Below are 23,991 nucleotides of genomic sequence, written 5' to 3' on the forward strand. Positions count from 1 at the left end.
TTTTTCCTATCCTCAGAGAAGAAGCTGAGGTAGCTCAGTCTGCCTTCCTCCAGCCGGACCCCTCCCATCTTCCAGAGGTCTGGCAAACACATGGCACGTTCTCCTAGAGCTTGGATCTCATTTCAGTGTTTTAGGGAAACATTTTCGTTTTTCACTAAAACCTACTTATTCGATAGAAGAGAATGTTAAATTTACATGGATTTTTAAATAACACATGGAATTTTATATTTTTACAGACATCGTATCGTTCTTTTATATTTGGTAGTCTATAAGATCCTTCTCATAAATGGAAACAAAAGTTCCAAAGGCATCTTGATACCTCTCACCCTTGATACACTGACCCTCCAACAGGTTGCGCCAAAGAGCGCTTAGTCAGTGTTTATAAAGTTGGAGGAAGGCGTCTGTCTGCTCCTTGTTTTTATACGAGCAATGACAGTGTTATTTTCTTCATTTGACTCATCATCATTTTTAAAAGTAAAATAGCCTTCTCTGGGTGAAAATTTTAGAAATAATTGATGGAAGAGTGTTTCCTCTGTGAACAATTAGTTCTTTTAGACCAGTTTGTTTTTCCACCAAATTGTCTGCTTCTGTTGTAACAGATGGTTTTCATTATAAGGCTCCTTTCGCTTCTCTGTGAAGACCAACAAATGAATGAGAGAGCATTGCTTAGTTGGAGAGAGCCCTAGAAGATGTGGTGGGCAGGGGAAGGCCAACATCCAGCATCCCAGACCCCCTGCCCTGCCAGCTGCTTGGTCTGCTCAGCCTGGCCATCAGACCTGATGGTTAGATCATTAACGTGTATCACAAAGAGCCCAGTGTTAATTTAAAGAGGATTTAGTTGGCACAGTGTCAGGCAGCGCTTGTTTACTATAGTTTCCTCCAAAGCGAGTGTGGAAGTGGCGGATGTTGGTTGCGATGCCTTGCTCTCGGACTCACAAGCATGTGATCCCCAAACCTGGCTAGGATTTGCAAATCTCACCTGGAAGCTTGTAGAAACAACAACAACAACAACAACAACAAAATACATATTTCAGGCTCCTACAGAAGACTTACCAGAAAAGAATTCCCTGAAATTTTGATCGATAGGCATGTTTCGAAAAAGTTCCCACTGGACGAGAGCCCACGCCCGATTCTGTCGCTGTCTTTGAGTTCACCGGTCCATCCAGAGGACCGTAGACTTGTTGTTCGAACACCCTTGCTCTGTGTTCGAAGCATCAGGCCCAGCACTTAGGGAGTGCTCAAGACATTTAGGGGCTGAGCGAATATGTTATGCTTGAGATCAGTTTCCCAGGATAAACCAACTACATCTTCTGAAATCTCGTGAAACTAACAAGCTTAATTTTTTGATGTGGCCGTGTTTACATTTCAAATTAGACCTCAGCGATGAAAGGCCAGCACGGGACTGGCAGCCCGTTTATCTCGTGCACAGCTCTCTCCTCTCAGTTGTTACCCTAACGAAGTGCACCACTCAGGGCGGTAGAATCAGCATCATGTGTAGGTACCAATCTATCCGGTGGCAGCCACGGTGGTCAATACTGGTCCAGTGGGCTAGGTTCATTGAAGTTGAGGGTTTATGTGAAAATTGTCAGTGAAATAGTTTTTATCTGGCAGACTTTCTAATAGGATTCTCCCTGGAATTAACTTTTTTTTTTCCTTTTCTTTTTTTCAAAGCACATCTTAAAATTTCTTGACGTATGTCACTCTTAGTGACATCGAATTCAGATTTGAAAGGAAATCTTGCTTCCAATTTCATTGTTAAAAATACTTCTGTATTGTTTTGGGAAACTCTGATGTTCCACAGAATGACACTGGCTTCAGCTTTATTTAACCAGAACCCTGTGACTATTACTACAGTATAATCGTCATTTTAATATTGCTGATTCTTCCGTTTGTTAATTCTTCATGCCTAAGGCCGACTTGGGGACCTTGTCTGATTTAAGACTAAGCATAATTACTAGTATGAACAAAAGTTAAAGGGAAAATTGTTCAGAAGTTGTATGTTAAAGATACAGTTAGCTGTATAGCAAAGCTTTTATCATAGAGAATAAAACAAGCTAAAATAACTAGATATTTGGCAGAAGATCTAATTTTGCCTTGGCCATTTTAATGATATTCCCTTAGAGAAAGATAATTGATTACATGAAATTTTGTGGACTTCCAAGATTGCTTGACTGTAATGTTGGAACTACATATGATTATTCTGAATTTAATGTCTGCATATAGTTGCAGTATAAATTTTTAAATTTTGATGAGCAACCCTGCAACTGTACCAACATATCCATTGTAAATGCAATTCCTAAACAAAGTAAAAAGCTGTTGGATCTGTGTTTACCCAAGAGGAAGAAGCAGCTTTCTGCAGTGAGTTGTGACTTGATACCATAATGGCATTTATATTTTTTAAATCAGTTTTTAGAATACCTTTTGGCTATTTATTTCTGATTGGTCAGTGTTAGTGAGGGCAATTGCCATTCTGCTTTTGTGATTGTATACTGTTTTGCATCTTAGAATTCCTTGAACTGTGGATAACAAAGAAAAATATGCATAGTTTTTTTTTTTAAAGGAACTAGAGATTTTTAAGCCTGAATAGATTTTGAAAGGCTAATCTATAAAAAAAAAAGGAGATTTACCTTCTTCAGCATAATCCAAATGGAAGGAGGCAGGACAATGGAGAGAAGTTACACAGAGAGAGATTTTGAGTAAGTTTCGGATATAGCTTGTTCACAAACTATGCAGCCATGACTGAGCCGCCATGGAGATGTGTAGTGAATGTTCTGTCCTGGACATTTTTAAACAGAGGTTAAAACCCTGTCGGGGATATTTTACAAGGGGAGATGAAAACATCCACTAAATCAACACAAAACGGCTATTCGAAATAGGAGCATCCGTAAATCTAGTTTCTCCTCCGTTCTTGATCTCATTTATGAGGTGCGATGCCCGCCGTGGCAGTAGGTTGTCTGAACACATATACTGATGGTTGAGTTACCGACACAACACTTAACCCACTTCTCTTCTTATTTTAATTGCATTTTTGTCTACCAGTTAATCTGATCGTATCCACCTTCTTAGCAACGTTACTGTGTCTTTTTTAATAAAAGAAAGGACTGTAAAGGGGCCTTTTGGGAAACAAGCGTTCATCGCATTGGTGCAGTACGCCGGCTTCAGAGGCCAGGGGCACAGTGTCCGAATCCATCAAGTCTCGGTGCCCTTGCTTTCTTCCTTTCATCCCTGGACCTCTGTAGCCCTGACAACAGATCATCCTGAAATGAGAAGTGCCGACCAATCACAAATAGCTGCTGAAGATTACCCTAAAGAATGACCAAAAAAAAAAAAAAAAAAAAAGAATTTTATCATGTTATAAACACATACCTCATCCCACGAAGTAAAGCAGAGAGTCAAGTACATGCTGTAATTTGTAAGTCACTCGTGCTTGAATTCAGGCAATGTTTTTTTGGTTACAACCTGGACTCAACCATCATTCTTGGAAAAGGTCGCATAATTTTTCCTTTAGGAATGAGGTTAGCGACATACACTATGCTTACATGTTGCTGGATCACCTTCCCAAATGAAGCTTATGACCGAGAAGAAAGTAATAGCAGAAAAGTTAGAGTAAATGGAAAAATTAGAAATAGGCAAAACTATAAAAACCAAGTCTATCATTCTGAAGACTACTTATTTCTACGTAAGTCCTAAGACTAATTAGGTCTCACTTTTGACTAAAGTATATTTATGTACTATTATCAATTTAAGTGTTATGGTTTTACTGGGCCATGTGCTATGGGCATTCTAGTTCATCAAAAAGGACAAAGAAGGCAACTTTGCTCCATGCCTTCCAGCCTTTTTATGCAGCTTGGGAAGTCTATATTCTAATCTCTAATCTATGGTTAGTTGGTAGAATGTCATTGAACTTAATATTTTCCCCCGAAGTGCTCTGTGCATTTTCAGCCATTTCTTCTTGAGTATGACTAACTTGGGCGTGTTAGCAATGAACAAAACTTGCTGTCTCCAACCATTTCTCACACGGCACTGCTGTTTTGTCCCGTGGGTCTTGGTGACAGAGACAACTGCAGTGAAGGACAGGGTCCTTCTGAGCACTCGACTGGCCCCATTATTCGAGGCCACAGCAGCGATTTATGGGTTTAAAAACTCTTCTTTTTTTTTGCCTTCAGTCTTCGTTTTAAAAATTGGCATAAAAACAGAATTATCAAGGGAGCCGACTGAATGAAATACTTTTCTTGCTCTAGAAATATTTAGTAAAACTGGGGCCAGCCCTGCCCCCACCACCCATGGAGTGACTGTCATGCAAACCAGACTTCCATCTCAGAAATTCTACTTTGGACTACATCCCCTTCCATATATGGAACTTCTAAATCAACTGTTGTATGCACAGGATATGTAGATATCGTTTCAAGTTCACAATAAGAACCTCACAGAAAGTGTAAAATAAGCTCTTTCTCTACCTGAGGCACTCGCAGTGTGCCAAGGGCAGGTCTGAGAGACACTTTGCTGAGGAGAGTTCTCCCGACGAGTGTTGTTTTTGGGAAGGACAACAAAGCCTGCTGGTTGTGTAAGGGCTGCACCTGATAACATCTGGTAGGGAAACGCTCCAGGAAAGATGTGGGATTAAAGCCATCCCCCCACAGGTCCTGTGGCACAAGAACCGAAGTGAAGAGGTGGGTGGAAACTCGTAACACGCCTCAGCAGTTGCAGCAACTAAATTGGCGCGAAGGGCGCAGCGTTTTGTTTTTTAGCCCTTCTGCTGTCTGATTGACTGGATTGATAAGAATATGTTAACTAAAATTTTTCAGTTCTGTGTAACTTACAAAACTTGTTTTCTCCCCTTTGGGGAGCTATCGAAAATGATCTTTGAGGACTTTATTATACTGTTTGCCGGAGCATTTCCTGTGGGTATGGGTCTTTTGTAGGCAACCTGGACATTTAGAACTCAGCGACATCCTCCTTTCTGTATTTTGTGCAGCATTTTCAGCCAGGTACACCTCACCAGGGGCACTTACTAGAATAAGAAGTCTCGAAGTGTAATTAGCAATGACTTAAGTTCCTGAATATGCGGTAAATGTCATGTTTATGGGTGACCTCTCTCATAGGAGGGAACAGTGTCACCTCCAAATGAAAAGGTGACCGTGGGGTTGTCCATTTGTGGCAATATTGGTGCAATTAGGCCCACAGCCCACGTGCAATTGAAGCTGCTGCTCTCAAAAATGAAATATTAAATGAAGGCCTTTGTCGCAACTTCAAAGAAATACAAAGAAAAGGGAATGGATCTGTATTTCAAGTATTGTTGCTGTTATTGGCTTAGACATGCCCCCTTTGTTGGGTCTGTTTTGCAAGCCTAAATTCGAGCCTCAAGAATTTCTCCATATAAATGTCTTAAGTATTGCAGTGGCACATCCATCACATATTTGCTTTTGAATTACAAAGATAACCTTAAGATATGAGCCGTATACTGGGCAATGTGATACGTACACAGAAAGGGTGAGCTGCCTTAGTGATGAAATCAGCCAATGCCCAAGAGGAAAGTAATAGGCAGAAAGGATAGAGTTGATGAAAAAATTGATTCTTTTCCATTAAACTGTACGTGATCTGTTTTTTATGAAGCAAGCATCAGCTGAAAGAGAAATATTTTTTCAACTAAAAATAGCTTGGATGGCGAGGGAGAGGAAAAGCATGTGAGGGATCATGGGATGCATATGTGTCTCGTGGCATTACCATCTCAAATCATGAGAAGGGTGAGTGACATTCCGTTGTAGTGACTTCAAATATTTACTTGGTTAAAACTTGTTAATAATGGCTCTTTTTTTTACGTACACTTGGACTTCACACATTGTTATTTTCTCAGTTCTAAAGGTTGTGTTCCTTATTTTCAGGTTTACCAAAGATGCAAGTCATTAGGAACTACACCGGGACGCCACCCCCGGGTCTTCATGAAGGACCCCCGTTACACATCCAGGCAGGGGATACAGTTGAACTTCTGAGAGGAGACGCACACAGTCTGTTTTGGCAGGTACGATCTAAATTACAGTTTTGTAGATACAATGAATGACCTATTACCTCTTAAAGAATACAACTCTTTTCTTTAGAGACTGATTGCATGCTTTCAGCTTCAGAAATATTACACAATGCGGGAAAAGATACTTTTTATTAACCTTCCTCATTTTACCAATGCAAAAGTGGCAATGAGTATTAGAACACTAAAGAAAAACAGTGTCACTGCTGTGAATCATAATTACCATTTTTATTAAAAATTCGTAATTTGGGAGAGCACTTTTTTCCAAACCTAGGACCTGTAGATATGATCTAGTTTGCATGGCTTTAATATATTTACAGCTTACTTAGGGGGAACTACCTAATTAGCTTGCCAGTGGCCATTTCTGGCCATATTTGATTTGTCCCTACCCACAGTATTGCCCGAAGTTCCCAGCAGTTCTCTGGTGTTAGTCATGAAATATATGAAATGTGAAAAGTAAGTGAGCACGTTGTTGCTGGCTGGCGTTGAAATCTCTCTTGTCCAGTAAGCCCGTGTCGGTTCAAGGATTTTGTTAAATGAGGCGAATATGGCATAATGTTAAGATTTGATAAAGCCGGATGGCAGAATAATGCTATTCATTAAATTAGCCTCTTTTTCATGTGCATGAAATATTTTTCAACACAATTTATAAAGTTTGTTAAAAATCTGTAGCACGTGAGTGGAATTTGGTAAGGGTTAAAGAGGTAGCAGAGGACTGCTGGATGATACTCCATGTGTAAACAATACCTACTTTGTTTGCTTACAACTGTTTTATTGTCTGTCATCTTGTTGCCGAAGAATGCTCCTAGATTGAACATTTATCTTCAGTCATACTGCAGTTGCTGTAGCCAATGACTTTTCCAGAACTCCACCATTCTTCTTAAGTATCCTATTCCTCTCATGTCTCATCCTTCCCCCCAAAAGTGAGAACGACAGACTGAAGGCCTACTCACTCTTCGGTCCACTCTTGCCTCTCCCGACCCATACCTGCATCTGTACCCCCAAGACACGTCTTATTCAAGATTTATCTTTCTTCTTGGATTTTCCATGCCATATTTCAACAGCTGGCTCTTGACCCCTGCATTTTCAACTTCATTCTCTTACCTGACTCCTTTTCTATAGCGTGTGTGTGTGTGTGTGTGTGTGTGTACACACATACATAGATACGCTCAAGCTCCTCCCAGCTTAGAACACGCGTAGCCCAGCCTTTTGTCTGATTACACCAGTCTTCCCCTCCTTCACTCCCTCTGATCCTCTCCCTACCGCATTCCCAAAGCCAAGCTTCTTGAGAGAGTGTTCTCCACTCTGTTCCTCCTTCCTCACGTCGGTTCATGATGCGGTCTCCTGCGGAAACTATTCCTACTTGGAGCTCTGACACCACTGTTTAAAAAACCAGTTTTGAGATATATAATAAACTGCACACCTTAAAAGTGTACAGTTGAGAAGTTTTGACACATGTATATACAAGCGAAACCATTGCTACCATTAAGACGACAAAATCAGTCCCCCAAATTTTTGTGTGTCCTTTATAATCTCTCCCTCATGTCCCTGACTGTTGTCCCTCTTCCGTCCCCAGGCAACCACTATTCTGCTTTCAGACTATAAATGAGTTTACATTTTTTTAGAATTGTATACAGTACGTCATATATAGTATATGTTCTTTTTTGTATGGCTTCTTTTACTCAACATAATTATCTTGAGATCTAATCATGTTGCTGTGTGTAATAATAGTTCTTTCTTAGTTTTTTTAAACCGCTTTATTGAGGTATGCTTGATATACAAAAAGCTGTGCATATGTAATGTATGCAATTTGATGAGGTTGAAGATAAGTATACATCCTTGAAACCATCATCATAATTTTTGCCATAAACATATCCATCACCTTAAAAAATTTCTTCCCATCTTCTCTGTTTATTTTGTGTGTGTGACAAGAAAGCTTACCATCTTAGCAAATTTTTAAATATATAATACAGTATTAGTACCTATAGACTCTATGATATATAGTAGGTCTCTGGGACTTATTCATCTTACATAGCTGAAACTTGGTACCCGTTGACTAATCCCTCTTCCTCCAGCTTCTGGAAACCACCATTCTGTTCTCTGTTTCTATGAGTTGGACTATTTTAGATTCCTCATATAAGAGTCAAGACATAGAAGCAACCTAAATGTCTTATCAATGGACAAATGGATAAAGTAAATGTGGTGCATACATACAATTAAATATTATTCAGACTTACAAAAGGAAGAACCATAGAAGAAATTGGAGGACATTATGCTGAGTGAAATAAGTTCTTTCATTTTATTACTGATTATTCTATGTAGAGATATAGCACAGTTTATTAGCCTGTTAATAGACTTTCAGATTATTAACAGTTTTTGGCTATTAGAATTAAAACTTCTATGAACATTCAAGTATAAGTCTTTGTATGGACATATGCTTTCGTTTTTCTTAGGTAAATACTGACAGGGGAATGGCGGATCATATGTAGAAATATGTTTAACTTTTTGAGAGACTACCAAACCATTTTTCTAAGAGATTTGACTATGGATGTGTATGACAGTTCTGGCTGCTCTATATCCTCACCAACACTGGGGTATGGTCAGCCTTTTAAATTTTACTTGTTCTAACGAGTGTATAGTGCTATATCATAGTTTTGATTTGCATTTCCCTAATGACTGATTGACATTGAACCTCTTTTCAGGTGATTATTTACCACACCTATGTCATTGCTGATAAAGTGCTTTTTCAGATATTGTTTCAAAATTTTTAAATGAGTATGTATTTTCTTATTACTGAGTTTTGATAGTACTTTATATATTTTGCATACAGGTCCTTAACAAAATACATTATTTACATATATTTTACCTTAGGCTGTGCTTGCCTTTTTATTATCTTAACAGTGTTATATGTAAAGGAAAAGTTTTTACTTTTGATGTAGTTCAGTTTGTTACTTTGTTCCTTGAGGGATCATGCTATAGGCATTGTGTCTAAGAAAACTTTGCCTACCCCCAAGTTACAAAGATGTTCTCCTGTATTTTCTTTCTTCTGTATTTTCTTCTAGAAGTTTTATAGTTTTAGGTTTTCCACTTAAATTTATGATCCCTTTTGAGTTATTTTTGTATATGGAAAGAATAATGTTTTTTTGTTTTTGCATATGGATAGCCATGTGTTCCAGCACCATTTATTGAAAAGACAGTCATTTCTCCACTGGATTCCCTTTGCACTTTGTATGAAATCATTTGTTCACATGTGTGTAGCTCTGTTTCTGGACTCTATTCTGTTCTGCTTATCTCTTTCTCCATCTTTATACTAATACAGTTTTGATGGTCGCAGCTAATAATATCTTAAAATCAGTGTTTAGTTTTCCAAACTTTTTTCTTTTTCCAAAGATATTTTGGATATTTACATTTTTTATAAATTTTAGAATCATCTTGACAATTGCACTAATCAAAGCTTGCTGGGATTTTGATTGGGATTGTGTTGAATTGTAGATCAATATGGGAGACTTGACAACTTAACAATATTGAGTCTTCTGAACACTGAACATGGTATATCTCTCCATTGAATTTATCAGCAATGTTCTGTAGTTTTCAGATTAAGGACATATTTATCTATAATTTCACATTGCATTTGATAATGAGTGTAAATGATAGTTTTAAATTTTTTAATTTAATATTTTCAATATCTAATGTTCATTGCTAAATATATAGAAATACAATTGATTTTTGTAAATTGATCTTTTATCCTGCAACTTTGTTAAACTAATACTTTCTAGTAGCTTTTAAAAATAGATTCCAGCAAATTTTTTAATATAGACAATCATGTTGTCAAAGAATAAACAGTTTTACTTCTTCCTTTTCAATTGGAATGCCTTCATGTCTTTCGCTTACTGGTGGCATTAGCTAGAAATTCCAGTAAAATGTTGAAAAGAAGCAGTAAAAGAGTATGTTCTTGCTTTATTCCTGATCTTATGGGGGAAGTCCTCTCCTGTTAGGTATGATGTTATCTGTAGTTTTTCATAAAAACTTTTTACCCTGTTGAGGACAATCTCTTCTAATTCTAGCTTGCTAATAAATATTTTTATCAGTAATGCATGTTGGAGTTTGTCAAAATCCTCTTTCTCTACCCATTGAAATGATTTCATCATTTTTATTTTTTAGTTTGTTCATATGGTAAATTATCGATTTTCAGATGTCAAACAAATCTTTATTTCTTGAGATAAATCCCAACTGGTAATGATATATTGTTCTTTTTTGTGTATTGTCATTTTAAATTTCTTGTAATGTCTTCGTCTGGATTTGGTAATAGTTTAATACTCAAAGAATGAGAACTATTGGGAACACTCCCATTCTCTTAAAATTTCTGAATGAGTTTCTATAGAATCAGCACTTTTTCTTCCCGAAGTTTTTTTTTGTAGAATTTACCAGGGAAGCTATCTGGGCTTGGAGTTTCATATACAGGAAGATTTTTTTAAAATTACAAATTCAACTTCCTTAATAAATCTGCAGCTATCCAGGTTATCTATTTCTTTTTGAGTGAGTTTTGGTAGTTGTGTGTCGAATCTGTAGTGGTGTCGTCTCTCACCTCTCTTATTTCTGATATTGGTAATTTGTGTGTGAGTCTGTCTGTCTCTCTGTCTCTCTGTCTCTCTGTCTCTCTCTGTTTCTCTCTGTCTCTCTGTCTCTCTCTGTCTCTGTCTCTGTCTCTCTCTCTGTCTCTGTCTCTCTCTCTCTCTCTCTCTCTCTTTTCTGGTCAGTCTAACTAGATGATAATGAATTTTATTGATGATTTTATAGAGCCAGCTTTTGGTTTCATTGGTTCTTTACTGTTTTATTGTTTCCTATTTATCAATTTCTATGCTGGTCTGGTTATTGCTTCCTTCTCTTTATTTTGGGTTTAATTTGCTCTTATTTTTCTAGTTTCTTAAGGTAGAGTATTTACTTACTGATTTGAGAACTTTATTTTTCTAATATAGGCATTTAGCATTATAAATTTCTAAGTACTATTTTTATCGTCTCACAAATTTTGGTATATTGTATTTTCATTTTTGGCCAGTTCAAAAGACTTTCTAATTTTCTTTTCATTTTTTTTATGAGTTATTTAGAAGTACATTATGTAGTTTCTGAAATTTAGGAATTTCCCAGATATATTTTCGTTTTTCTAATTTAATTCCACACTATAAGGGAAAATGGTTTGTTTGACTTGAATCATTTTAAACGTATTAAGAATTGTTTTATGAACCAGATTATGATCTATGTTGATAAATGTTCTGTGTGCACTTGAAAAAAATGTATATTCTACTTTGGGGGTGTGTGTGGAACGTTCTGCAAATGCCAATTAAGTCAAAGTAATTGATAGTGTTGTTCAAGTGTTCTATATCCTTACTGATTGAGGGCGTAGCCATCTAATCCGTCCACTGTCCTACTCTCAAGTCGGAAATGGTAGTATATTTTGTTCCTCCTGCGCTCTCACCCATCTCCGCATCTCTTCAGACATCATCCAGTGTTTTTGATTTTACCTTCTAAACCACTCTCAGCGCGTTTCTTCTCTCCCATCTCTGCTGTCACTGCGTAGTTTCCACCCTAATCAACGGTTGCTTGACATCTGAGATCACCTTCCAACTGATCTCTTTACCTCCAGAATTTGTCTACCCCAGTTATCCCCTATACCGCTGCCAAGTTCCGACGCAGTCTCCTAATCTTTTTGTTAAATTCTTTCCATGTTTGCCTTCTGACCAGACGGAATTCACGTTTCTTAGCCTGAATGGAGGCATTGTCAAGCAGAGGCTTCGTATTGCAGTTCCTGCCTACTCCTCTGACTTCTCTGCTCACGTTTTCCCGCATGCTGCGTGCTCTCCATCACTCCCATGTACCCCTGCCCGCTGCCGCATCAGCTCACCTGATGCCTCCTCCGTGAAGCCTTTCCTGTTCCTGTCTTTTCTGCCTTCTTACTCCTAGCCCTATTCCTGGGCAGAAATGAACAGAATTCCCTCTTATTTCTTCCTTTCTTGTAATAATAACAACAATAATAGCTCCAATGACTAATGCTTTTTATGTACAAGGTAGAGTTCTAAGCATACTTTACATATATTGACACATATAGTACTAATGACAATCCTATGAAATAACACCATGATTTTCCCCGTTTTATAGATGAGTGAACTGAGCCACTGTGAGGGCAGGTAACCTTTTGGCATGCCTTGTAATTTTTTTTCCTGATAGCTGGACATGATATACGGGGTAGAAGGAACCACTGTACATCAGCCTTTAGTGGTGGTGTGGCGAGGTATCGGGGTGGGGTGCGAAGCGCTCTGTAGTCCTATGACTAGCTGTCAGTCTCTTAAGGAGCTGGTGCCTCTGGTCAATGCACTTCACAAGCGTTTCTCAGGCTTTTTGTCTCCCTCCTAAGGCGGTGCCACATGGCTGGAGTGGGCTGGAGTTGAGTTCTCTTCCCCAGGTTAGTTAGCTCTGATAATACCCCAGGCTCTGGTTAACTAGTTTCCTTTGAAGGAGACTTCATTAGAGACAAGAATGTTTTGCCCCTCCATCTGCCAGAAGCCAGAGGGGGCTCTTCTCCCATTTTTAGCATGGGAATCTGGCCAAGCTCCTGATGGTGAACCTCACAGTTCAGGTTTCCTGGCCCAGCACCGACACTGGATCTTGGAGCGGTTTCTGCTGGGATCCTCTGCTCTGACTCCTCGGATTTGCCTGTCTCTTCAGTCTTGGGGGCCGAGGTTTGTCCTGTGTTCTTCTCTGTCCTGTGGATCCAAGAAGAGTTGTCGATTTTTCAGTCTGTTCAACTTTTTACTTGTTAGGATGGGGTGAGGATGTCCAAGCTTCCTATGTGCGGAGCTGGAAGCCACAGGATTCTTTTTTATTCCTTTTTTTTTAAAAAAAAAAAAATTTTTTTAAATTAAATTGTACTATCTTCTGTTCTTTTTAGACAACAGGAAATAAATTATTTGTCATTTCCTTTCAGCAGACTTAGAAACAGGAAGCTTTTCTAATATGGTGGTATAACGGTTTTGGAAACTCTCAGGAGATATGAGAACGATTTGATGACAAAATGTGTGTATGTGTCTGTTGAGGTAGGGGTATGCGATAGGAGCAAGTGAAGCTCATGTCCGCAACAGAGAAAAACAATTAGCACATTTATTTCAGATCAGCAAGTGTGAGCTCTGTCCTCACTGCTCGGGCACCCCTCACGCGTCAGTGATCAGCTGGTTTTGGTAATGTCCAAAGTTGGTTTGACATTAGGTCTCCTGTCTTTAGAATAAACCATTCATGGCTGTCAGCTAGTGAAATGTTTGCATTTTCAAAGATATGTTAAAAAGGTTCATCTAGTATATCTGGCAAAAATGTAGCATGGGTCAGGATTGTCTTATGGGTACCCCTAAGCCAGTCAAAGGACTTCTGCTAACAGGTGCTAACTCCATTGAAAGGAGTAGTGACAGAGTGAGAAAACCCGAGTTCAAGTCATGCATGTGTAGCCAAGTAGCTATATGGCCGGGGTGAGCTCACTGAATCACTAGGTGGCTTAATTACTTCACTAGCTACGTGAGGAGGGCTGGACCAAAGCAGTGCTCACAGCTCTGGGTAAATCTGGGACGCTTTGTAAAAATGACAACACATGACCCCAGTTACAGAGATTAGGACACAATTGGTTTGAGATGAGCCCGGGCATGAGTATTTTGGATATAATCTCAGATAATTGGAATGTGAGCCGCCAAATGGATAATCACGTTGGTAAGATTCCTTGGTTGTTATGGCATTATCCTCAGCTCACTATTTGGTCATTGAAAACAAACCCTTTATTAAGCATAGCTACACAATATGGTGTTATAATGAATGCAGTATACTTGCTACATCCTTCGTACTGGACTTGATATAATTATCTTCTTTGATTCAAAAGGTACTTCAGATCTTATGATGCTACAAGGCTTTCATGATAAAGTCAATTTTTGTTTGATGGACTAAACATAAAAAGTAATATGGGAAACTGGGCTGAATTTGTACCTACTCATTGGCATGATCTAGAATGACAAACTTTTTTCTCCTGTGTAAAGAATTGTGGCTGGTTTGATCCTTTGGAGTCATGTGAATCTGTAGATGTACATAATTTGAAGAATTTCATGTTCAAAAGAAGACAATTTATTGTTTGCATCCTAAAGTGTGTGACTCCTGCACGGGGGATTTTTTTTTTTTAACTGCTTTTGAGAAGGTAGTTTTTAAGCGCTTCTCTTGGTCCCTACCCAATTGATTTGGTCTCATTTGAGATTGTACATAATTAGCACTAGGAAAGTAAGTTAAGTGTTTTTCTTTTCTTGAGCTAGAATTCAGTAAGTTGTACTTCATTTTGCTGTGTTAGTTGCTGTCTCTGCTCTCTGCTAGCAACATAATCTTAAATAGATGATTCACTCTGTGGGTCTCAGTTTTATCATCTGTAAAACGCATGCAGAATAAAATAAGATGTGATCACTACTGCATACAGAATGAAGTAAATAATATGTAAAAGAGTTCTAGCACAGTGCTCATTAAGCAGGAGCTCCTATTTAGTCATCTAATCATCGATTCATCCAAATAGTAATAAAGTGCCTTGTACATGTCTGGCTTTGTGTTTCGTACTGGGAGGGCCACAAACAAGACAACTGGTTTCTAACCTCATGGCCTTAATGATCTAAGGAATCATCAAAGCTCAGGAGAGGTGAAGCGGCTAGTTTCCATTTTAAGTTTTTTATTAAGAGTTTCTGTAAAGTATGTTGTCACAAATATGTCTAGAGTTAAACCGGTGGCTAAAAATCTAGAATAGTTATTGGGGTGTTACAATGGCTCTGCATTTGAATTTCAGAAATGCCTTTTGTACTAGCCAAGTGCTTTGGCTTATTTGGAAATTTTCAAGAAATGATGCTTTCTAAACTAAACTGTTTTCTCCTCTGTATTTTTTAAGTGAGTCACTTCACGTATTAGTGTAGAAAGTCAGATTTTGTTGTAGACTGTCTTGTTTCCTACATACTCTGTGTCCAGAGAATACAAATTATCCTCCACTATCTGTCAGGAACTTTCTTTCTTCAAATAGCTATTAGTCTCGTCTGCATTATTATTATAACAACAGTAATTTCTAATGCTATTGAAGTGAGTGGGCTATCTGCATTTTTATAACTTCTTTCAAACAATGAGTTGCCAATTGAGCTGTGGAAATATACTCTGTTCAGTCTTTGAATTGACGAGATTTATTTGGCAGCTTTTTCTCTTCTTCTTTGTTCTCTTCTTTTTCCTTTCTCTTTCCTTGAAAGTTTTATAAAATTGTCTTCAAGTGAAATGAATATAAAATAGGAGATTGATCATTTCGCGTTGTTTCCTACTGCAGGTGTAAGGCACAGTGTTTGCTGAGTGTAACAGCGTATAGGACAATTCTGATTGTGTAACTGAACCGACAGATGATAAATCTGTTGCTTTTAAGTCATCGTTAAAATATGGGATTGTAAGGACTTAGTAACAGAGGAGAACATACTTTGTGCTGGAAGACGTTGTTCATAGTAGAAACTTTATTTTCTCAGAAAAGATACAACTTATGCTTATCAGAGAGGGAGAGCGGACGAGAGACACAGCCAACGTGAAAATCGCGCCGTGACGTCGGCGGTCTCTATAACAATAGAGTGCTTTATATATTTTTTCTTCTTAGACTAAAGCTAATGAAACAGTGCGGATTCTGTGTCCTATATCACAGGATTTTATTTGCTCCAATGTCATTTATGAATACCCAAATGTTCCACAGGGAGAATTTTGGGAGTTAATTGGAACCAAAAGGCAATTATAAGCAGTAGAACTGTAATCAGTGTGCCAAAAATATATATTTTTACCCACAATGAAAGTTAAATAACCTAGAAAATAGTTGTGATACTTCACACTTACAGATCATGCATCTACATGATCTTTATTCTAAGAAGTGAAAATGTTTTTGCACACATTCTGATTAATTCACAGAAATCTCCATAAAGAGGGTACATTAGAACTGTGGTTTTAAAGGGCCAAATTATTTATCCATCTATAGGCTGGCATTTGCAGAATTAAAACCAGGCTCACTTCCAGATTTCTGGTCTCCAGAGTCATTTATAATTTTTTAGTACCTAAGGAAAGCACATCTTTCAAGACAGTTTAGTTCTGTTCTGATAGAATAATCAGGAAACAAAACCTTGTATTATGTAGACGTTTTTGCTTAAAATCTTTTTAAAGACTCTTTGCCTCATAGGAAAGGATAAAAAGTGAGAAAATAAGCTGGGTTCGGGGAGATTCTCAGGAGGCAGGAAGCAAAGCTACTCACATGGAGGCAAAGAGTGCCTGGGGCAGGGGTGGCTCTTGACTGGGGGAGGGGCGGCTCTCCACTGCGCCTTGGGCCACCAGGTCCTCACCTCCCCTTCACCACATTCTTCGCCCTCAAGACACAGTTGTCCCTTGTCTTAGTTAACCTTGTCAAGAATTTTTACTTCCTACATGACTGCTATATTTAGTGTTCGAGCAAACAACAATCGAGGGATTTTTTTTTTTTTTTTTTTTAGCTGATGCATTTTCCTCATTTTTACTTGGAGAAAAAGTGAAGGGTTCAACAGGGGGAATCTTTTTCATGGGTGACACATTTTCTCAAACCTTAAGTCATTGACATATATTTTACCTTCTGCCTGAAATTTCTCTCCTACCCCCATTCTTTTAGCTAAATCTTTTTTTTTTTTTAATCGTCAAGGCTCAATTCTGGGGTTACTTTCTCTGAACGATGAGGGCATCTATCATAACACCCATGACACTTCTTGCATGGGTAGAGCACTCCACAAAGGTGAGACCCATGGCTTTTATCTCTATATCTCTAGAGCCTAAACTAAAATAGGCATTCAGTTCATGGATTTGGAATAAATGACTGTTCAGAGCTGCTATTTTCATAATATGTTATTTACAAGTTTCAAATTCATTGTTTATTAGCTCAAATTATACTTCATGATGTTATTTAAAAGACCGCTGAAGTGTTCATCTTGTCAGAGTTAAATTTATCTTTTTCTCTCAGAATAGTCTTTAAGTTTTTTAACTTTGTGTCCTCAAATTCCTCATCAGTAAAATGGAGATTTTAACACAAATGACTCACAAAGGTATTATAAAAATTACAGGAAGTGAACTTGAAAGAAAATTGACAAGGAGAAAAAGTATATCTCTGTATAATGGTTTATGGTTTTGAAAGATATGCTTCATTTTCCAGAAGTGGGAAAATAATTATTGGTTTGGTTTTAAATAGTTTTAAAATTTAATCTTTCCCTATTTAATATGAAGAGTTCTACTAACACATATGGACTCATAGAAGACCACTCTCTGTCCTCCCAATTTCTGTACCCAATTCTTGAAATTCTTTAATCAGATATTAACCTTTTTACTTCACAGCTAGACATAAAAGCACAAATAGTGAATTCTTAAGGGACTGGTTCATGTAAATGAACAGAGTAAAAGCATGAGCTCTTTCCTCAGAGAGGATTTGGATTAGAATACCTAAGATATTCACAGAGAGTGAACAAGAGGGAAAAGGAAGCAAAGAGAGAGACGAGTTTACAGAAAACAAACTTCGCCTGGGGACGTTTGCTTACTTGTGGACTCAACTGTGGAAACAATTGACGTTTTGAGTGAGAGCCTTCAGCCATCCCTCCTGTAACACAGGACCTGCTCCAGAAAGCCTCTGAGGGCTGGGGAAGAGAGGCGCCCTGCAGTGGAGTTAGGTCTTTCCTCTCAACACCTCTCCCTGTAACTATAGCAGTTAAATCCCTTCAAAGGATTCTTTTGCCTTATACTAGATTTAGAGGAGACTTTTCTGGTCCCTCCTAGACCACACAAGAGTATTAGCTACAATAGAATTTTCTAAAACTGTTTTTTTTTTCCTCCTGATCTAAAATTCAAGTATCAGGTTGCACCACAGTCAGAGGCAAATAAGGACACTAAAGAAATATTTTATAAAATAATTAAATCTCCTTTTGTGAAGAAAACTGATTCCTGATACAGGAGACTCATTGCTTTGATGTTATAAACCAGAGAGTAAACATCTCTGGGAACTGTATTCTTCCTAATTCAGGTCCCTACCCCAGGGTATTTCTTTGTGAAACACCAAACTTGGTTTTTGTTGTGGCAGCGGTACCACTTCTTAGGTAGGACTGGAGCATCGTTTCAAGGTGCTCCTCAGTTGACGTTGGCGTTGCTTCTAAATTGCCCATTTGTAAAATCTGGAGAAGCCAAGGCAGAATTGAAATCGTGGCTGTGAGGATCAAAAGCTATGTGAAAAGAGTAGAGGCTTATTTGGTATTAGTATGTCCTGTAATCATGAGATCTTTATTTTGACAGGTATTTACCTCAATATATTGAGTAAAATAAGGGTCCCTAATTACAGGAAAGGAGAAAAGGCAGAGAGTGACTGTAATAGAGCACAGGAGGCCCAGGAGAGATAATTATGGAAGATAATAGATGTTAGTAAGGGCCTGGAAGAAACATTTTTCCTGGGTGATTGCCAACTGGCTTTGATTGAATAGATCATAAACTGAGTTTGCAGGAATATTTCCAAGTGTACAGACTGTATTATGGGAATGGCAAGCGTCCCAACAAAGTGGGTGAGGTCCTAATTGTTAACTCTCAAGATGGGCATTTTTGGTTAACAGTTCTTATTGGTTCTTTCCCTATGTTTAGTACAGGGCAAAATGTAGGTTATGATGTACCAAGATGAGGATGCTGACATGTAAGTCCAAGTTCAGATGGTGAAGTAATACCTCTTGTCTTCCTAATAGAGAGTAGCATGATTAAGGGAAAAGTTCTGAGGAATTCTGTTGTAGCCCTGTTTCTTCTATTATTTTAGCACCACACAAGCCGCATTCAGCCGTAATTATTAAAAGTTCGTGTCAGTCACAGAATACCTTCAGTAGGCCAGCACTCTGCAATGACATCTGACATGACTACTGATTTGATACCACGAGTGATTTCAAAAGAGTATTCATATGCCCTTAAGGCGTTGGGCCAAAGAATTTATCAAATTATAACATATATTGAAGTTTAATTATTCTTGGTAATTTGAATTCCTGAAAAAATGAATGAATGAATGTGATTTATAACATGTTAGTCCTACGTACCCTGGAAAGTAGAAGACTTCACAGTGAGTTAAAATTAAAGTCATTAAGGACCTACAATGGCCTTACCTTCTATAAATAAGTGCAACCAGATGGAATTACTGATACCTAATATCTCTAATTAAGAATTTGTGGATCAAATACTTCTTGGTAATAGTAACCTGACTGGAAAATTGTAGGGACCTGGAAAAAGTGTTCGTATAAGCAAAGAACTTCAGTGGTGAAAGAGACCTCAGGAATCCTTGGGTCATGCTGTCATTTCACAGGTGAGAATATTGAAGCCAAGAACGTTCACATGACTCATTCAAAATCAGAAGGCCAGAAATAGAACACCAGGCTCCTGACTCTCTATCTATACCAAATCATTACCTCCTAGGCTTTTTCCCTGATTCAAAACCCTGTGAAAATCTATGAAAATAACTAAAGCCAAAGCTAATTAAGGAACTGATATTATCTGAATGAGAGCCTTGATGATAGTAGCCATGTTTATTCAGTTTTAATCCCCTACTACTTAGCATAGTGCCTCATACATACCGGCAAGCCCATACCGTCTTCAGTAAAGCAATAATTCTGTTCCGTAGAAAAGTAAATTCTTTGACAATGCCTAATTTTGTTGTGAGCATTTAATGTGTATGGCGCTTTTCCTCAGAATAGTTTCTCTGTGATTACTTATGATTAAAATCACCAAGAATTGGAAAAGATTCATTAGTTGTTTGGCAGGATTAGAAAAACAAATTTCTATATTTTGGACCTTTGTCAAACCTGATTTAATTTGGGGGTTCCATGGCCTCTCCCCAAATGGGAATTCATCCAAGATGTGGTGATTGTCTCATTCTTCTTTTCAGATTTTATGTTGAGTACCACTTGAGATTTGGTTTACCTGCACACAAATTGGCTTTTACGTGCTGAATTTTTTTTCTTTCATTGAAAGTTTTCTCTTATTTACTTCACCAGAAAAATACAGTTATAAGATTGTGATTTATTATCGTATCATGTACCACATCTCACACACTGAGACTTTGGAGAAAAAGCCTCAAGATGCTCATCACTAGAGAGTTCCCTTCCCTGCTGGGGAAATCCAGAAACCTCACAGAATACATTCTTTTTTGTTTTTGTTTTTGTGTTTGTTTTTTTGATAACAAGAAAAAGGCTCTGCAAAGTCTCATTTTTCTGTTATGTACATCTCACTTCTAGTAAGTGTAGCAATACAGCTTATGGCTTTTTAGTGGGTATAGCGTACATTTTACAAATTCTGATTTTTAGTGGGTTTAGTGTACATTTTACAACTTGTAATTTTTTTAGAGTTTTTGACATTTGAGTCTGCCAGAACTTCAAAGATATACTCGATACAATTTTGTATGCATTGGAAAAACCATCAAATATAATTGAGGTCTTTGCCATGTATTTTGATGATTTGATGCAATTATAAACCCTTAAAAATTGAAAATAAATTTACTTTCAAAGATCCTAGATCCAGATGCAAGTTTTTTTTTGTTCATTTGTTTGTTTTGAGTTACAGAATCCGAAGCCTATGGCAGTCACTTAACTGCAAATGAACTATACCAGGACTATGAATTTTATATAGTTGTTTGAAAGACCTCATGAGTGTTTACTGTATATACCTTAGATGAAAGTTAAAGATCCTCTTCTCTTTCGACTAAGAAATAAAAGCTCATGGCATATGGCTTTGTTCTTCTGTGTGTGTGCACGAGTATTTTGGAATTCATTGCAATGACCATTCAGTATAACCATATGCAGTTGTGTCTGGCAAATTGTTAAGGTGTTGCTGGTGGAAAAATGCATATCTTACTCATCATATAAGAAGCAAATACAATGAAAGAATGTGCCTACTTGCAGGAAAGCATTAGGACATTTGAGATTAAAAAAAAAAAGGACTATCTGGAATGTAGTATTTCCTTTTCAGGTGAAAGTTATAGGAGAGTCTGTGTTCCTGTGGCTTAGCATACTTGCCTAACTATAAGGAGGATGGTGGGATTCTACATAGGACCAGGCATTTTTATTTTAATAACACCTAAATAAGCCAACTGAAAAAATAAAAATTTAAAAGTGGAAAAAGTTGATTGGAAATAATTTTAAAAGCAATATTATGGGAAAAAACAGAAAATAGATATTTTTAGCATTTACTGAGTGCTTTGATCTTAGTTGCCCTGGTGAGATATGTATGGTAGATTTGTCATCATCCTTGTTTTACCATTGAGACTCCCTAAGGCTGCACAGTTTTGTGTGGCAGAGCTGGGAATAGAATGATCTCTCCCATGACACATCCCCACTGTATGATCCTGCCTTTCTGCATTTCCTAAGAACGAGCAGTGATACCTTACTGATGACAGTGGTTATAATAGGGCTGCAGCTCGGATCACAGATTGCTTCTTACCAAAGGCCAATTTCAGCCAGGGTCTTTGTCCTGGTCTTTTCTACTTCCTGGTCCTTTGGTTCTATTGCATGTACTCACAAAACCTCTCAGAATAATTCCAAAAATAAGGCTCCCTGCAAGCTGTCTGTCTATCTGTGCATCCATTCATCCATACATCCATCCAGTCAGTAAACTAATTTGTGTATTGGCCTCTCTTTTCGTAATTCATGGCCACCCTGTATGTCTTCTGCCCCCACCCACTCAGGCCGTGTATTTCAGACAGTTTGAGAGTGACTGAGCAGGGTGACAGTTGCTCTGGCCATTATCCATGTGTGTGATAAATTGCTTAGTAATCTTCACAGTGCCATCATGCATACGTTGAAAGTGTTTAGGGCATTATAACTTGGGAGAATTTCCAATCTTTCATAAATAACCATTAATCTGTTCCTTTTAACATTCAGCTTTCCACATCCGTTTCAAATTGTTCAGTGCTATTCCAGGAGTGCATTAAAGCTCCAATCCAGGTGGTATTACAGGGATAAATGAACCACAGGGAAAAGACACTCTGTATTTTTCTTAAAGCAATTCTGTCTCTTTTTTACAAAGTTAGGAGCCAAGCAATTTGCGATTAAGATTTTTGTAAGCTATCCTCTGTAATTTTAAGCCATCCTTGTCTATGGGTTTAAAATGCAGTTTTTCCTCTGCCATACTAGCATACATTAATGTCTTTCTTTGTACTGGTAGGTTGTAAATATCCTTACTACCACCATAGTTAAAGGAGCTTTGATTCATTACAATTCACTGTGGATTCTTATGGGGAAAAAAATGAAAAATAGTTATAACCCAAGGTCAGTTAGAAATAAATAAGTATCTGAATATGCATTTATATTTATGATGTTCATGAATTTCAGAGAAAGTTGTCAATAACTTTAGATTGACACATCTTTCTATAAGAAGCAATTTGTTTTTCAGGAAAAAATGGCATTTTACGAATTATAATTTTACTATTATTTTGCTTTGTGTCTGCTTCAATTTATTTAATGAAAATTATAAAGGTGCATCTTTTCTTACCATATACAGCCAATCACCTCATTTCTCAGGTTCTTTCCAAAGAAAACATTTTCATAAAAATGGCCCCATCTATATTCTTAGACTTACAAAAGGCCCATTGCACAATATAGAGAATAAATGCACTTAAAGATAGCACTGTATGGTACATCAGATGACACGTAACTGCGAAAGAGGAATGTTTTCAAGTCGACCTTGACGTTGCTAAGGTAGTCACAAGAACAAATATCAGACAGGAAGGTAACTGAAAGAAGACTCCCTATCTCTGGCATTTGTAATAGGCATAAAAGGATTGACAAGTTGATTATCTAACCCAGAATAAAATGCCCACATAGGAATGTAAAGAAGAAAGAAATTCAGCTAGATGTCTCTCATCAAGGTTAGTAAAAATTTCATAGATAGATCAAAACATGAAGTGCACAAAATCATTGGCTTTGAAAATGGTTCATTTCATAGCTACGGTCTGCAGTTCCATCGAGGCGTAGGAGATTGACAGCTGCTCCACCCATTAGTATTAATGAATTATCCATGTACATCCCACACACATCCACCAGGGAACCAAAGACACCCCTCCTACACACTACTTTGTTTTTTAATCTTCCAAATGTTGTAGGATGGCCCTTCCCTTAGTAAGTGGAAAATCATTGAATACAGCACTCATTATCTCCCGTTGCTAAAACTGACATCTCTCAGGAATTAGTGAGGAAATGTAACTTTATTCATCTGCTAAACTATGTTAAATTACCTCTCACTTCTTTGTCATCTAAGGGATGTCTGTGACCATTTAGGAAACTTAACATGCATTGCCAGGGTATTTCATTTAGGAAGAAACGATTCACATTGACCCTGACGATCTGCTTAGTGAAAATTTCTCCCTCCTGAGAGACCCCTGATAGTGTCTTGAAATGTGATGAGAAAGAACAATGTGATTTTTTATATAGTAACTATGTATCCTGGTTTACTCCTAATCCTAACGGTCCCAAATGACACCTGCTATCCTGGTGTAGTTGTTGTTAATCACTACCTCCTCACCCCCAAAGATCCTACATTCACCCTAGCTTTAGGACATTTCTTATACAGCCATGGCCCCTCCCTCTGCTGTCTAGGACAGTTTTAGTTCCCATTTAAGTCTTTCCGATGGAACCCTTGGCTCTACAAAGGAAGAAAGATGAAAAAGATGAGCCAGTCCGGACACCTTCAGAAACTATAAAATGCATTTAAGTGTCTCCCAGTCTTTCATTCTTCATGCATTCGACCTTCTTTCTCTCTGTTCTGTGCGTCGCATTCTCCAACACACGCTTTGTATGTAAAATGTCAGGGATAGATCAAGCCATTGTCACTATAAGAATGTTTTCATGTAGAAGCAGGCAGCTTGATGCATCTCAGTG

The 23,991-nt window shown here is 37.8% G+C and overlaps 1 protein-coding gene across 2 annotated transcripts in view; it reads left to right on the forward strand.

The window, feature by feature from the left end:
* Positions 1-23,991, forward strand: part of VAV3 (vav guanine nucleotide exchange factor 3) — a 293,077-nt gene that overhangs the window by 231,550 nt on the left and 37,536 nt on the right. For both annotated transcript variants that reach the window (XM_016159794.2, XM_016159795.2), the window contains exon 20: positions 5,883-6,019. In XM_016159794.2, the coding sequence (XP_016015280.1) occupies positions 5,883-6,019 (137 nt within the window). The remainder of the gene's footprint in view (positions 1-5,882; positions 6,020-23,991) is intronic.

Source organism: Rousettus aegyptiacus, unplaced genomic scaffold (genome assembly GCF_014176215.1).
Source record: "Rousettus aegyptiacus isolate mRouAeg1 unplaced genomic scaffold, mRouAeg1.p scaffold_m13_p_17, whole genome shotgun sequence".
NCBI classification, from domain to species: domain Eukaryota; kingdom Metazoa; phylum Chordata; class Mammalia; order Chiroptera; family Pteropodidae; genus Rousettus; species Rousettus aegyptiacus.